Source organism: Loxodonta africana, chromosome 3, assembly GCF_030014295.1.
Source record: "Loxodonta africana isolate mLoxAfr1 chromosome 3, mLoxAfr1.hap2, whole genome shotgun sequence".
NCBI lineage: Eukaryota > Metazoa > Chordata > Mammalia > Proboscidea > Elephantidae > Loxodonta > Loxodonta africana.
Window position 1 is genome coordinate 163,451,297 of NC_087344.1, and position 13,946 is coordinate 163,465,242.

The 13,946-nt window shown below is 37.8% G+C and overlaps 1 protein-coding gene across 1 annotated transcript in view; it reads right to left on the bottom strand.

The window, feature by feature from the left end:
• Positions 1-1,376: 1,376 nt before the first annotated feature.
• CAPZA1 (capping actin protein of muscle Z-line subunit alpha 1) overlaps positions 1,377-13,946 on the bottom strand; it is a 47,973-nt gene continuing 35,403 nt past the window's right edge. The window contains exons 6-10 of the mRNA XM_010589579.3: positions 11,367-11,446; positions 10,690-10,768; positions 4,938-5,009; positions 3,399-3,461; positions 1,377-3,022 (exon numbers count right to left, since the gene is read on the bottom strand). Coding sequence (XP_010587881.1) covers positions 2,882-3,022; positions 3,399-3,461; positions 4,938-5,009; positions 10,690-10,768; positions 11,367-11,446 — 435 coding nt within the window. The 3' untranslated portion in view covers positions 1,377-2,881. The remainder of the gene's footprint in view (positions 3,023-3,398; positions 3,462-4,937; positions 5,010-10,689; positions 10,769-11,366; positions 11,447-13,946) is intronic.

The window sequence follows — 13,946 nt, forward strand, 5'->3', positions numbered from 1 at the left end:
GAGTCTTTTTGCATTACAAGTAGAGTGGAGTAGAGCTAAATGTCCCTTAAAAAGGTGAGAATTTGAACTGGTCTGGGGAAGGGTTGTTGTTAGGCGGTGTCCAGCAGGTTCTGACTCATAGTGACCCCAAGTGTAACATACTGAAACACTGTCTGCTGGTCCTGCACCACCCTCACAATTGCTGTTTGAGCCCATTGTTGCAGCCACTGTCAGTTCATCTCCTTGAGGGCCTTACTCTTTTTTGCTGACCCTCTACTTGTGGCGTAGTGGTTAAGTGCTATGGCTGCTAACCAAAAGGTCAGCAGTTTGAATCCACCAGATGCTCCTTGGAAACTATTGGGCAGCTCTACTCTGTCCGATAGGGCTGCTATGAGTCGGATCGACTCAACGGCAACGGTTTTTTTTTTTTTTTTTTTTCCTTTTCTACTTTACCAAGCATCCTGTCCTTCTCTAAGGGTTGGTACCTCCTGATAACATGTCCAAAGTAAGCTTCTAAGGAGCATTCAGGTTGTACTTCCTCCCCAAACAGATTTGTTCATTCTTCTGGCAGTCCGTGGTATATTCAATATTCTTTGCCAAGATAATTCAAATGCGTCAATTCTTTTTCAGTCTTCCTTTTTCATTGTTCAGCTTTCACATGCATATGAGGTGACTGAAAACAGCATGGCTTGGGTCGGATGTACCTTAGTCATCAAAGTGACATCTTTGTTTAAAGAAGTCTTTTGCAGCAAATTTGCCCAATGCAATACATTGTTAGATTTCTTGACGCTGCTTCCATGGGTGTTGATTGTGGATGCAAGTAAAATGAAATCCTTGATAACTTCGATATTTCTCCATTTGTCATGATGTTGCTTATAGCATTCAAACTCCCTCAGGTTCCCTTGGGAACCAAGATAAAAGCCTTTCCCACATGTCTAAAGCTAAGCCAGACTGGGACGGGAGGGAAAAGGAGCATTTTGAGTTAAGCCAATGTGAAATATTACCCAAGTTCAAAGTGCAGGGATTCTTTCATTTCTACTTCCTGCCAAGTGGCTATAAAAATGCTTGGTTCTTGCTTTCTGACTGGTAGGCAGAGAAGATAACTGGATCTTTCTTTTGACAAAAATGGAAACTCAAAAACAAAACGTTGAACCACTGGTAGCTTTTCAGGAGAGCAGTATGACCTCCAGAAACACCGCTCAAACTAAAAAAAAAAAAAAGAAAACAAGCTATTCTTTGCAAGTCTTCGGAGATTTTCTAAGTCTGTAATAGCTGAAGGTAGGAACCAATTTCATAAACCCTGAACACTCTCGTCAAATAAGATCAAAAACAGTTCCATATCTTACCTTGAAAAAAACAGCTGAAGAGATGGATTGAAAAGAAGAGACTCAGACAGGTTTAGAACAAAACCGGTATATTTGTATTGGTCTACCTGATACAGAGATAGTGTGGTATGGATGGATAGTACGAATGACAAATAATACAAATATATTTTATTTGAAATAAACAAAAATGCTTACACAGCTCAACGGGTCACTTGGAATCACTCCTGCTTGACTGTATGACTAAGCAAAAAACAAAGCTGAAGCACAAACATCCTTCTTTTTGACACGTATTTGGAGATAAGTAGGAAGACACTACTTGGTTTTTAAAAAACTGACCTTCCCTTAAGGCCTGGTCATAGAAGTGTAAACAATGTAAATGAATCCACCATTACCAGCTGTCATATCATATCTATGTCACCTGTGTATTCTGAGATCAAACACACATACCTGCCAATATACCTGGGAAGGGTTGTTATATCACAGTTACATTTGAGTTCTTGGCAGGCAGGACTGAAGAAGAGGAATTTGGAACAAGTTTTATATCCTATTTAGAACAAATCACTAGTATTCCCTTAAATAACAGGTTACAATAGAAAGATACTGCCTGAAGTTATCCTTCTTACTTTGGTTCGTTTTTAGTTTTTATCTGTGATTTACATAGTTGTTTGAGTTGTTTGCTTATACTACAATCCTGCCACAAAGTATTAAAGCATAATATACTTATTATTCCTTCAACATCTGCATGTTTCAAGTTTTATATATACTCTACTACATCCATAGTATGTCAGCAGTTCTTGAATATTAAAAAAAGAACAAAAACAAATGGGTAATGCTTTTTAAAAATACAGATGTTTATAACTACAATGATACTAGATTGGAAGAAGACAATGAGGGAAGGGAAAAAAAAATACGTTCATGTGCAGGGAATGTGGTTCAAGTCTTTGGATTTAAAAACAACTTTCCCGGAGAAGCTGGGTATAATGGATTTCCAGAAAAATTCCTCTGCCCCCACCACCCCAAAGGATGTGAAAATCCCCAATCCAAAATTTTGAAAGCTACAGTCATGAGATGCCGTAAGTGATGATCAAAGCAGTTGGAGGGAGAAGGATGAATGTGTCTTCCATTTAGCTGTAGTTTGTAGCATAGCTTTTTTAGCTGTTGGTCTATCAGTAAAAACCACTGAAGAGCCAGAAGTTCTTTGAAGAACGGATAGAAAAGTACTGAACATATATTACCTGTCTGTATCAGTAACAGGGCTTCACGGCTAGGAAAATTTTCTCAACAGTACAATGACTCCAAGATAGATTTCTCTCTCTCTCTTCCTAACAATAAGTGTGGCAGGAAAAAAAAAAAAATTTACAAGTAGATATACTGACAACAGAATATTACAAAGTAGAGAACATAAAAGAATTCAGACAATGTTATAGGTTCAACAGTATTCCATGAGGCTAGAAAACCTGTTTACTTTGAAAGCCCTAGCAAAATATCACTCTTGTTTATAAACCACCTATTTATCATATGACCACATGTTGAATCCTTTTTTTCCCCCACGTACTGAAGAATCTTACATTCAGCCTTTAAGCATTCTGCATTTCTTTGCCAATCTTGTAGCTGAGTATCTTGTTCCAGTCGATCTTGGTGCGAGTAACTGGCAGCTGCCGGCGCAAGGCCTTGAATGTGGTGTCTGACATTGTTTGATAGTTTTCACTAATTGCTGTCTGCAATAGATAATTGAAGATGAGTTGCTTAAACAGAAATGGGGTTGGTTATGGATAGTACACTAGTTCTGTAGTCAAAGGACACGCTTGAGTCCCCTGTGAAGGGCAGACGGGACTTATTATTTCTAGTGAGCACCTCCTCTCCAATTTCTTGAGTTAAAAAACCCAACTAAATTATTTCTAACACTATGGCTGCTAGCCCAATCCCAACACCTTGATTACAAGGAGAATGCAAAACTGTAAGGTCTGCAAAGTCTCCACAATTAGTAACACTGAACAACATGTGTATTTATGTTAAAGGACACAGATCTAACAAAAGATGTTAAGAGCAAAATAAGGTACTATAGCTATTAAAATCAGTTCCAAATCTTCTTACCTGATACTCATTTTCTGCATGCTCTATGATTTTAATAAACTCCTTGGCAGTTTGGACTTCATTCTAATGGAGGGGAAAGGAAGGGAAAATATGAACATTTTTTAAAGGTATAAGCAGTGAATAAAAAGATACTGCACGTTCACCACAAAAAACACTAGTTTACAAAGTGTTTCCGTGCATATTACCTCCTCTGGTCCCCACAACAGCCATGTGAGGTAGCTATGTTATTATCATCACCTCCATTTTGCAGATGAGAAAACAGGATCTCCTTAAGGGATGTGTCCAAAATTATACAGCTTTTCACTGATAAAGTCGGGATCTAAATCCAGGTCTTTGCCAAAAACAAACAAAAACCTCATGCTTTTTCTATACTCTACTACAGTATGTCTAAAAGACATCATTATGAAGACCCATCTCTAGTTTAAGATGTTAATGATGCCCTCTACTTGCCATTGAAGATGCTAACTCAGCCAATCACATTTTGCTTTACATGATTTAGTTACAAAATTAAAGAATCTCTTCCTTTCACTATTAAGTACTAAAGAATTGGCAGTAAAAGGGTAAAATTTAAGGCCTAGAGGAACAGATGTCATCAAGTCTGATCCAGGGACTCCAAGGATTCCCAAGACTTTAAAGGAGGCCCTGCGAGGTCAAAACTATTTTCTATTTTCATTATAATACTGAAATATTATTTGTCTTTCATTCGCTCTCATGTATGTACAATGCATTTTCCCAGAATCCATATGACGTGTGATGATTCTATGACTCTGAGGGCTAATGAATGACTGCAGCAGATGAGAGTCTAGCTGTCTTATATTAAGCCAGGCATTCAACAGGTTTGTGAAATTATAAATCAATGCCATTCTTATCACTATTTTATTTTGGTTTGAAAAGTAGAGGTATTTTTCATAAAAACGTTCTTTATGTTAACAAGTAATGGGCTTGCTATTGTTATTTTTAAATGAATTACATAGTTTAAACATTTTTCAGTTTTAATTTCTCATAAGGAAAATAAATACTGGTAGATATAACACACATAAAGAAAAGCTCTTTGGAGTCCTCAGTAGCTTCTCAGAGCATAAAAAAAGTACTGAGTCTATGCAAGAAAGAATATAAGAACTAATTATATTCCTTCTTTCAAGGTATGGAACACAATACTTCTGACAGAATGCTCCTAAAAATGTTCAGTTTCTTAATTCTAATACTACGAGTATAGCCCTATAGTGTGTAGTTTGGCAAAATTACCCTTCTTCTGGTACTTATTTGCTGTTCTTAGCAAATTTCACAAGTGAGAAAAAGAAAGAAGTCTGTATTCTCTAAAGCTGTTATCACTATTCTGAGACAAAGACTGTTGTGAATTGATATAGCTGGTTGTATACTCTTATGCTAATAACAGTAACAGTTACTAGTAAACGTTGCCAAAATCAAAACCTTGAAAGCAAACAATTTCTACTGGCAGAACGCCATTCAAGCATAAAAATAATTTTCTAAGGAAAAACAAGGCACAAGTGAGACAGACTTTAAATACTTTACACTCACCGAAACAGTTACTGAATCCTGAACATCTTTATGACTAACCAACTGAACATTGCCATCTTCATAATAGTGAACCTGTGTGAAAGAATGTTTGAACAAGTTATATGTAGCTCATATAGAAACCTAATGCTTATGGCACAAATCTGTATCTTCAGCCATCTCCAATCTCAACCAACGCTGAACAATTATTAATTAATATGATCAATGGTGATACACAAGGTGGTATTAAAAATTCACAGAACTCCTTAAGAATTCTCTCCTTCCTTAGCAGGAAAGACTGATGATTAATTTTAATTAAGTTCAACAAACATTTATTCTAGGCACTGTGTTAGGCATTGAAATACAGATTTAAGATCCCACTATTACCAGTATTTAAATGATTAAAATCAAATCATTGAACATTAATTTTGCTCTGTGAAAACAAAGGAGTTTTGATGGGTCCTAATTCCTAAGGAGCCCAGTGGTATAGTGGTTAAGCACATAGCTGCCAACCTAAAGAATGTCAGTTCAAAATGATCAGCCGCTCCGTGGGAGAAAGATGTGGCAGTCTGCTTCCGTAAAGATTACAATCCTGGAAACCCTATGGGGCAGTTCTAGTCTGTCCTATAGGGTTGCTATAAGTCGGAATTGACTAGGTGGCAATGAGTTTGGTTTTGCGAATTCCTAATACCTATTGTATCTCTTCATATATATTATAATCGATATTGGTAAGTAGATCTGACCAGGCACAAGGAAAACCTGATTAAGAGTTAAAGACAAGATTGAAAAAGAAATATTTTACTGGTAAATTAGATTAGAAAACTAAGCCAGATAAAAGCAGCTCTGCAGATATAAGGAAAAGGGGGTGCTACAATTATGAGAGCAGTTAGCAAGAAGGACAGGTATACAAGAGACAGACTAACACATCAATGACATGCAAGGCTCAGGAAGCCATGGCAACTTAAAAGATAGGTTTAGTTACCATAACATGGCTACAAACTAGCCATAGAAACAGGATGAGACCATCCTTTTTTGTTAGGTCACTGGGTGGCACCAATGGTTTGTGCTTGACTGCTAACCTAAAGGTTGGCAGGTTAAACCCATCCGGTGGTACCACAGAAGGAAAGTCCTAGTGATGTGCTTCCATTAAGATTATAGCCAAGAAAACCCTAGAGTGCAGTTCTGCTCTGTGACACACGGGGTTGCCATGAGCTGGAATCGACTCAATGATGACTAACAGTAACAATCCTTTGGTTAAGAGCATTTATACCAGGTCTTGAAAACAGGAGTTGTTACCTAAGTGGACAAGGTAGAGAAGAGTATCTAGCAGGTGGATAAAAGGGTATGAGAGAATGAAGCACAAGCGGTTTAGTTTAGGGAAGAGTAAAGAACTCACTGTAGATGAATATGCGTGTAGGAGAGTGTGGCAGGAGACACTGCTATAAAGCTGGAAACAGACTGTGAAGAGCAAAGTGCCTTATAAACCATGTTAAGAATTCATACTTTATCCTATTATAGGGGATGGGAACTCAGAAAGGGAATGTTTTGGAAAAGATTATACTTGTGCTATGAAAATGAAATGGAGAGAGATGAAGTTGGTGGTAGAATGCTAGTTAGTATAGGAAGTGCTTGTTTCCTACAACTAGTCTATACTACCAGTACACGTTTGAATGAAAGGAATGGTTTTAGAGACTAAAGCAGAAAGGCTAGGAGAAAAGCGGGGCCTACGCTGCTACAATTATTATTTACTGAGTATTCACTATGTGTAAAAAAAAAAAAATGTGTTAGGCACTACGTAAATCACTTTACATTATTACTTACAGCATCTCACTTAATCTTCACGAAAACTCAATGAGATTGGGACTACTACAGTAAAACCTCCAAAAGCTGAACCTGTGTAAGGTGGTAACCTGTCAGAGAAGGAACATGCAAATATTTTCCACTAAAACGAGCGACTGAAAAGTGGTAAAACTGCACCCTGTCAAAGGTAGAAAACTTAAGAGATGCAGAAAAAACAAGGCAGCCCCAGCTCTCACAGGTTTCACTGTATTGAGCTTATTTTACAGATGAGGAAACTGAGGCTTGAGGTAATTTAATATCTTACCCATGTTCACACACCTAGGAAGAGGAAGAGATGGGATTTGAATCAGATCAAATCCCAGAGTGAGAACCTTATTAAACGTGCTTATACTGCTGGAGCAATAGTTAAGTGCTACAGCTGCTAGCCAAAAGGTTGGCATTTTGAATCTACCAGCTGCCCCATAGGGTAAAGCTATGAGTTGGAATCGACTCAACAGCAACAGGTTTGGTGTTTTTGGGTTTTTATACCTCCCAAGGCTATGTTTTGTCAAGATGTTGGAAATTCCCTGATCCAGGTGGAAATAAAGTATCCCAGTAGGGCCTTATTCTTTTGAGATAGCATTAGAACTGGATAACAGTCAGATGACTGGATAACTAGACAGAAACCACAATGCTATCAGCAACAAAAGGGCTTTCTTGGACAATACGAACCCATAACATATCCTTGTTTAAAGGATGAAAAGAAGTATCTTCCTTACTGGGGACAAATAGCTGGCTCTGTCCAGATGGCAAGAGAAGCTAGACTTTCCGTATGCTGGCCAAACCCTTAAATTTTACCTTTTGGCTTTCTAAAAGAGGTTAAAGAAGAAAGACAATTTAAGAATACACTGGAGAAGCAGAGAGCTCCTAAGTACCTGTAATACTTAAATGCAAAAATCAGAGCAGCAAATACTTGGGCAAAAAAGATTGGGCTAAACAATGATGACATATAAAGGCTAAAATCTCAACAGCCAAGGACAAGGATATTCAAAATACAGGATGGACCACACTAAAACATTCGTTTTGTTTATCTGATGGCAAGTAACCTGAAGTCCAGAGGCTGACAAAAACACTGGGAAGAGGAACAGGCACAGATAGGATGGGGGTATTAAAAAAAAAAAATGGAGATCTGGCCAGAAAAGAAAAAGGGATTTGTATGCTTCTCAGAACCCATCTGAAGGAAGGAGGTATGCAAGGCATGTTTTTTAATCCAAGAATAAATACTATACAATTAGTTAAAATTCTGTAATGTTTCTTAAGAACGAGGGCATGGACAGGAATATAGGGTGACGCTAATAAGTCTCACTTTTTATGAACTCAACCGAAAACTCTAAAAATATCAATTTTATTCTCTAATGTACTCATAATACAATAATTTTCAGAAATTAAGCTTAAACTCTGTCTATTCCAAAACAAAACCTTTCCTGGATCTTACCTGCTGATATAAAAATGGTTCAGTTAACTAATACAAATTTCAACATGATTATCATTAACATAAATTCTGAGAATTTTTTTGCCTTCCCAGAACTACTCTTTTGTCTACAGAGTAACCCAAAGCGTTAAATATCTTACATGACTTTTCCAAATAATTCTCACTCTGATTTTTAAAATATATAGAAATGAAACAAACCCTTCCCAAAAGTGTGGTGAGATAATCTATGCTTGAAAGATATAAATGAGGGTCTGGGCACTGGACTCTGCTGTAAAGGGATTATAACACACCACCCTTGGTGATGTGTGCTGTCACTTTATATGTTTGCATTGGCAAAACAAAAACATAAATAACTATTTCCTTCCAGAAGGAAAATAAATGTATTTACATAAATTTATAATTTGCCAGGTTAATACTGATGCCATAGTTATGAGAGGTTTAAAAGCATCAGGACCTAATAGATATGGTTAACAGAGATAAAACAATATGTTGTCTTGGGTTGGGCTCCCCTACAAACAGACCTCAAGACGAATATTTGAGGTGAGGTAGTTTAAAAAAACCAAAAACCCAGTGCTGCCGAGTCGATTCCAACTCATAGCGACCCTATAAGACAGAGCAGAACTGCCCCACAGAGTTTCCAAGGAATGCCTGGCGGATTCGAACTGCTGATCCTTTGGTTAGCAGCCGTAGCACTTAACCACTACGCCACTAGGGTTTCCGGAGGTAGTTTATGTGGGAGGTAATCACAGGAAGCACTAGTAGGGGCCTGAGGAAGTAAAACATAGAGGGGTGGAAGTGTTACAGGTGTATTAAAGAGCAGGTTATAATTGCAGGTGCCGGGGATCTCCGAAAAACTAAGCAGAACATGTTATAGAGGAGTGAGGAAGTGACGTATTTATCTACCAGCTCTTGTATGTTACTGAGGGCTGCTCCCAGAGCTGTGAATATGACACTTCCAGCCTGCCTCATCTAAGAGTTGGGCATTCTATTGTGGCCAGGAAAAGCTTCCAGGAAGAGAGATGCGGCAGCTTGTAGTTGAAGCTATAGGTATGTATGGAAAGAGTGAAGGTAGACAGCATCTCCTACATACACTTTTTGATAAAATTATACATTTAAAAAGGTAACTCTTGCTAATTGTGATTTTTAAAACAAGACAACACAATATAGCTATACTAGGTACTAATGGTCTCAGTTACCAGTAACTATTTGATCTGACTTTAGAGTTGGTCAGGCTTAAGAATTAAATCACCCTAAAATTTTAAAGTCAAATCTCTGCTAGAATATTAGAAGACTTCAATCCAATGTGTTACAGCTACTTTATTCATCTGCCAGTCTTTCCTGACACCCTCATTAGTAATCTATTCTGCTTGGCTATTTATATTCCATAAACTGATGACACTTGGCTATTCTCTCTAGTTCCTTTGTTTTATGTACTTGGTTTTAAAATCTGTCATGACTGTAAAAAACCTTATTCATGCAGCTTTTTTCAGAGTTGAGCTAAACACACACACACAACCCTAATTATAGTAGCTGCTATATATTAAAATCAAACCCATTGCCATCAAGTCGATTCCGACTCATGGCGACCCCATGTGTTACTGAGTAGAACTGCTCTACAGGGTTCTCTTGGCTATAGCCTTTATGCAAGCAGATCACCAGGCCTTTCTTCTGCATGCTGCTGGGGGGGTTCAAACCGCCAACCTCTCCGTTAGTAGCCACCGGCCAACAGTTTGTGCCACCTGAGGACCTCCCACTTGCTATATAGAAAACCCAAGACCAAACCCATTGCCATCGAGTCAATTCTGACTCCTAGTGACCCTACAGGACAGAGGAGAACTGCCCCACAGGGTTTCCAAGGATGTAATCTTTACGGAAGCAGATAGCCACATCTTTCTCTCACAGTGGATGGTGGATTTGCACTGCCAACCTTTTGGTTACCAGCTGTGAGCTTAACACTGTGTCGCCAGTATATCTTGGCTACTATATAAACAAACAAACAAATAAAAAAACCCAAACCCATTGCTGTCAAGCTGATTCTGACTTGGAGTGACCCTACAGGATAGAGCAGAACTGCCCCATAGGGTTTCCAAGGAGCAGCTGGTGGATTTGAACTGCTGACCTTTTGGTTAGCAGCCAAATTCTTAACCACTGTGCCACCAGGGTTCCAATATATAAGAATTATTTCCTTCTTTCTTAACAATGCTGCCTGATAATTCCTAGAAGATCTTAAGTTCTCTTTCTTTTCACTTGCGAAGAGTAGACTGGAGAAAGAGAAAAATAACAAGGAAGCAGTACACTCCATGTGACTATGCTTTATCAATAGCCCTCTCTGCTTAACTATCTCCCCAGGAGAGAAGCTTTTCCTTCTACTCACTGCCATCAATTCCCCTTTCCATGTACATATAGGTGGTCCTTATTTCTAACAACAGAACAAAAAGCAATTTGCATGTCTAGTTTAAAGATAAGACATTTTAACTATGGCCTATTAACATGTTGGGATCTCACCTGAATTTTAAGCACTCCAACTACTTGGGCTGTAGGTGGTGTGATGGTGAACTTCCACTCTGATCTCCAACGACCATTCCTATTAAAACACACACACACAACACTGCAGAATTAGTAATGGGCAGGAAAAAAGGTGATCGGCCACTGAGGCAAAGGAGCTGGGAAAGAGGAAAGAAAGAAACAAGTTATTTCCAGCTTGACAAATCTAAGGATCTGCCCATTCAAATACAAATTTTGATCTAAGTGGCCTATTAGCCTTTTCTAAAGTGTTTTGACTTTCATTTTTCCTTTTTTCTTAAAGTAGAAAACCATTCCTATTCTGTTCATGGGAGGCCTTTCCACAAACGGATGGGTGACTGTGATATGCGATTAACTCAAGTATTATTATCCCTAACCCAAGTAACACTCAGGCTTCCCACTGGGCGCTTTATTAATCCCTTCATCTCATACAATATGAGGGTACTTAAAAAAAATGACAGATTATGAAGTCTTAGAATTAGGAAGAATCTAAGTGATCGTGTCTAAATACCTTGTCTTACAGATGGTGAACTGAAAACTTTACATCAAATAACTTATCCCAGGCTAGTTAGATTAAAAACCAAGTCTCAACTGCTGGTTTAGTGGATTCTTTCCAATGAAAACGAGATACAAATAGAGAAGAACCTCTACTTACTTACCAGAAGTTTTTAGGTTGAAACTGGTGGCTTTCAATACATGCAATAATAGTCTGCTGCCCATCTATAGTTTTAGCATAAACCTATTGTTAAAGAAAAAAAAAAAAGTTAGACTCTGAAAACACATTTAATCTAAATAACCACAAACACTGTACAAAAGCAGTGTGCTAAATGCTTGGGGAAGACAAAAAATCATACAGAATAAGCTTATGATACAACAGAGCTAATGGGATTTGAACACAGAGCAGAATGTTCTAGAGGAGACAGTGGTACAATGAATACAGATAGAAATATTGCTCCTGACTTAGTGTACAAGGAAGGTGCTGTCTGGGCTAGGCCTCAGAAGATAAATGGTATTATGATATCCAGAGACTGGGAATAAAGATGAATAAGCAGGCAGACAGGAAACTGAGGGCTTGCTCAGTGAATGATACTTAGTTCTGTCAGTTAGAGGATGTGTGTGAAGCAGACTGGTGAGAGACAAAATGGGATGGTAGATCGAGGTCAGATAGATAGGATGGTAGATTCAGGTCAGACAGTAGATACAAGAAGTTTGGACTTTATTCTACAGGCAATGGAGAGACACCAAAACATGACCAGAACTATTCTTTGGGGAGGATAACCAAGTATTAGTATACAGGTTAAAATGGAAGAAAATATGGAGATTGCTTACGTGGTCACAGATTTAGTCTAGGCATGAACTAGGGTAGTTATCATTGGAAATGGAAAGGAGGGGTCACATACAGAATGCAGAAGTACAGAGTCTAGCAATATATTACAAGTAAAGAGCAAAAGGAAGGAGCCCAAGTGACTACATACTTGAATGACTAGAAAAATAGTAGGCCATTAACAACTTAGGAGATCAGATGGATGTTCAGCAAGTAGTTAAGAACACCAACCATTTCTTAATGTGGGGGAGATAAATGGAAATATAATCACCAAGAGAAAGCAAAGAAAACAGTGCTTTATAGTTTGCAAAATGTGATTTTCACTTGTATTTTCCTTTTACTCTAATAAATATGGTGAAACACATTGTTATCGTCTACAGATGATAAAGCTGAAGCTCACAGAGGTTGACTGAGTTACGCAAGGTCACTCAGAAAGAACACGGTGAAGGTAGAACCCAAACCTTTTTCTTTCCTGACATCAAATTCTACATTCTAACACCAAACATATACAACATTAAATGGATTATGAGCTTTCAAGAGAGAGAAATGCTAGAGAAGAAAGCAGCATTGGGAAATGCCTACATTTACAAAGGTAAGGGAGGAGAAAAGAAATAAGTAGACAGAGTAAGAATAATTAGAGGGTGCTAACTTAGCAGCCAAAGTAAAAGATAATTTCTAGATGTAGCTTGTTTGCCTCTGTGTGAAATGCCATACAGAAGTCAAGGATCAGGAAAAGTACACTGGATCAGGCAATTCAGGAACCATTAGTAACCTCAGAGAGCAGTTTCTGTACACTGGGGACTAAGGCCAAAATTCAACGGATTAAGGAGTTGACAGGTGATGAGGATGGAACCAGTAGGAATACAATGCTCCTTATTTTGCTGGTGAAGCAGAGCAAGATGAGGGGAAGGAAGAAGTGGAGGAGAGGAAGGAAGGACAGGGGAAAAGAGGAGAAGTAACTTATAGGAACTATTATGACTAAGGGAAGGTTTTTTTCTCTCCCTTAAGGGTAGGAGAAATAATATTTCTAGGTAAAGAAAAACATTAGAAAACAAAGCCACAAGAAGACATCTTGAAGTAGGCAGAATAGTGTGCAATTAAGAATCAGGACACTTCTTCCTCAGATTCAAGAAAGACTTCTAAGTGTGGAGAGAACACAAAGAAAAAGATATCATGTCAGTCTTAATCCTAATAAAATATGGGAGATTAGATATCTATTTGAGGACAATGAAAATGGTTTGAAACAAACAACAGAGAAAATGTGATAGGGAATAATGAGATAAAATTAAGAATTACTAAGCAGGATAGCTGATAAATAAGACAACTGTGCATAATTGTATAAATCTAGGACAATTCATGACTTTCTTTAGCTCATTTGATAGCTAAGCAGTAAAAAAAAAAAAAAAAAAGAAGACAGTAGGTTATAGGTGGCACGTCATGTCTCCCTCTGCAATGTTGGGTTCCCCAAAAATGGATTTTCTCATTATTTTTTTTTTTAAAAAGTCAAGGTTATAATAACAACAGCTAACATTGAAGCAGAACTTGCTAAGTGCCAGGTACTCTTCCAAGCACTTTACATGCATTAACTCTCTTAATCCTCTGAGGTTAAGAACTATTATTATTCCCATTTTACAGATGAGGGAACTGAAACACAGAAATACTAAGTAATTCGCTCAAGATCACACAACTAGTTAACTAGCAGGGCTTGGATTCAAATCAGTTAGTATGGCTTCAGAGTAAGTGCTCTTAACCACTATTCTAAACTGCTACTTAATTCATCATCATTATACATTTAAAATATTCCAACCAATTTTTTTAATATGCCACAACTTTACAAATAAGAAATGAGAGCCAAATTTACTATTTTTAGAGCCAAGTGGTGGTAAAAGAAAACCAAGTTACTGTTAATTTTTTT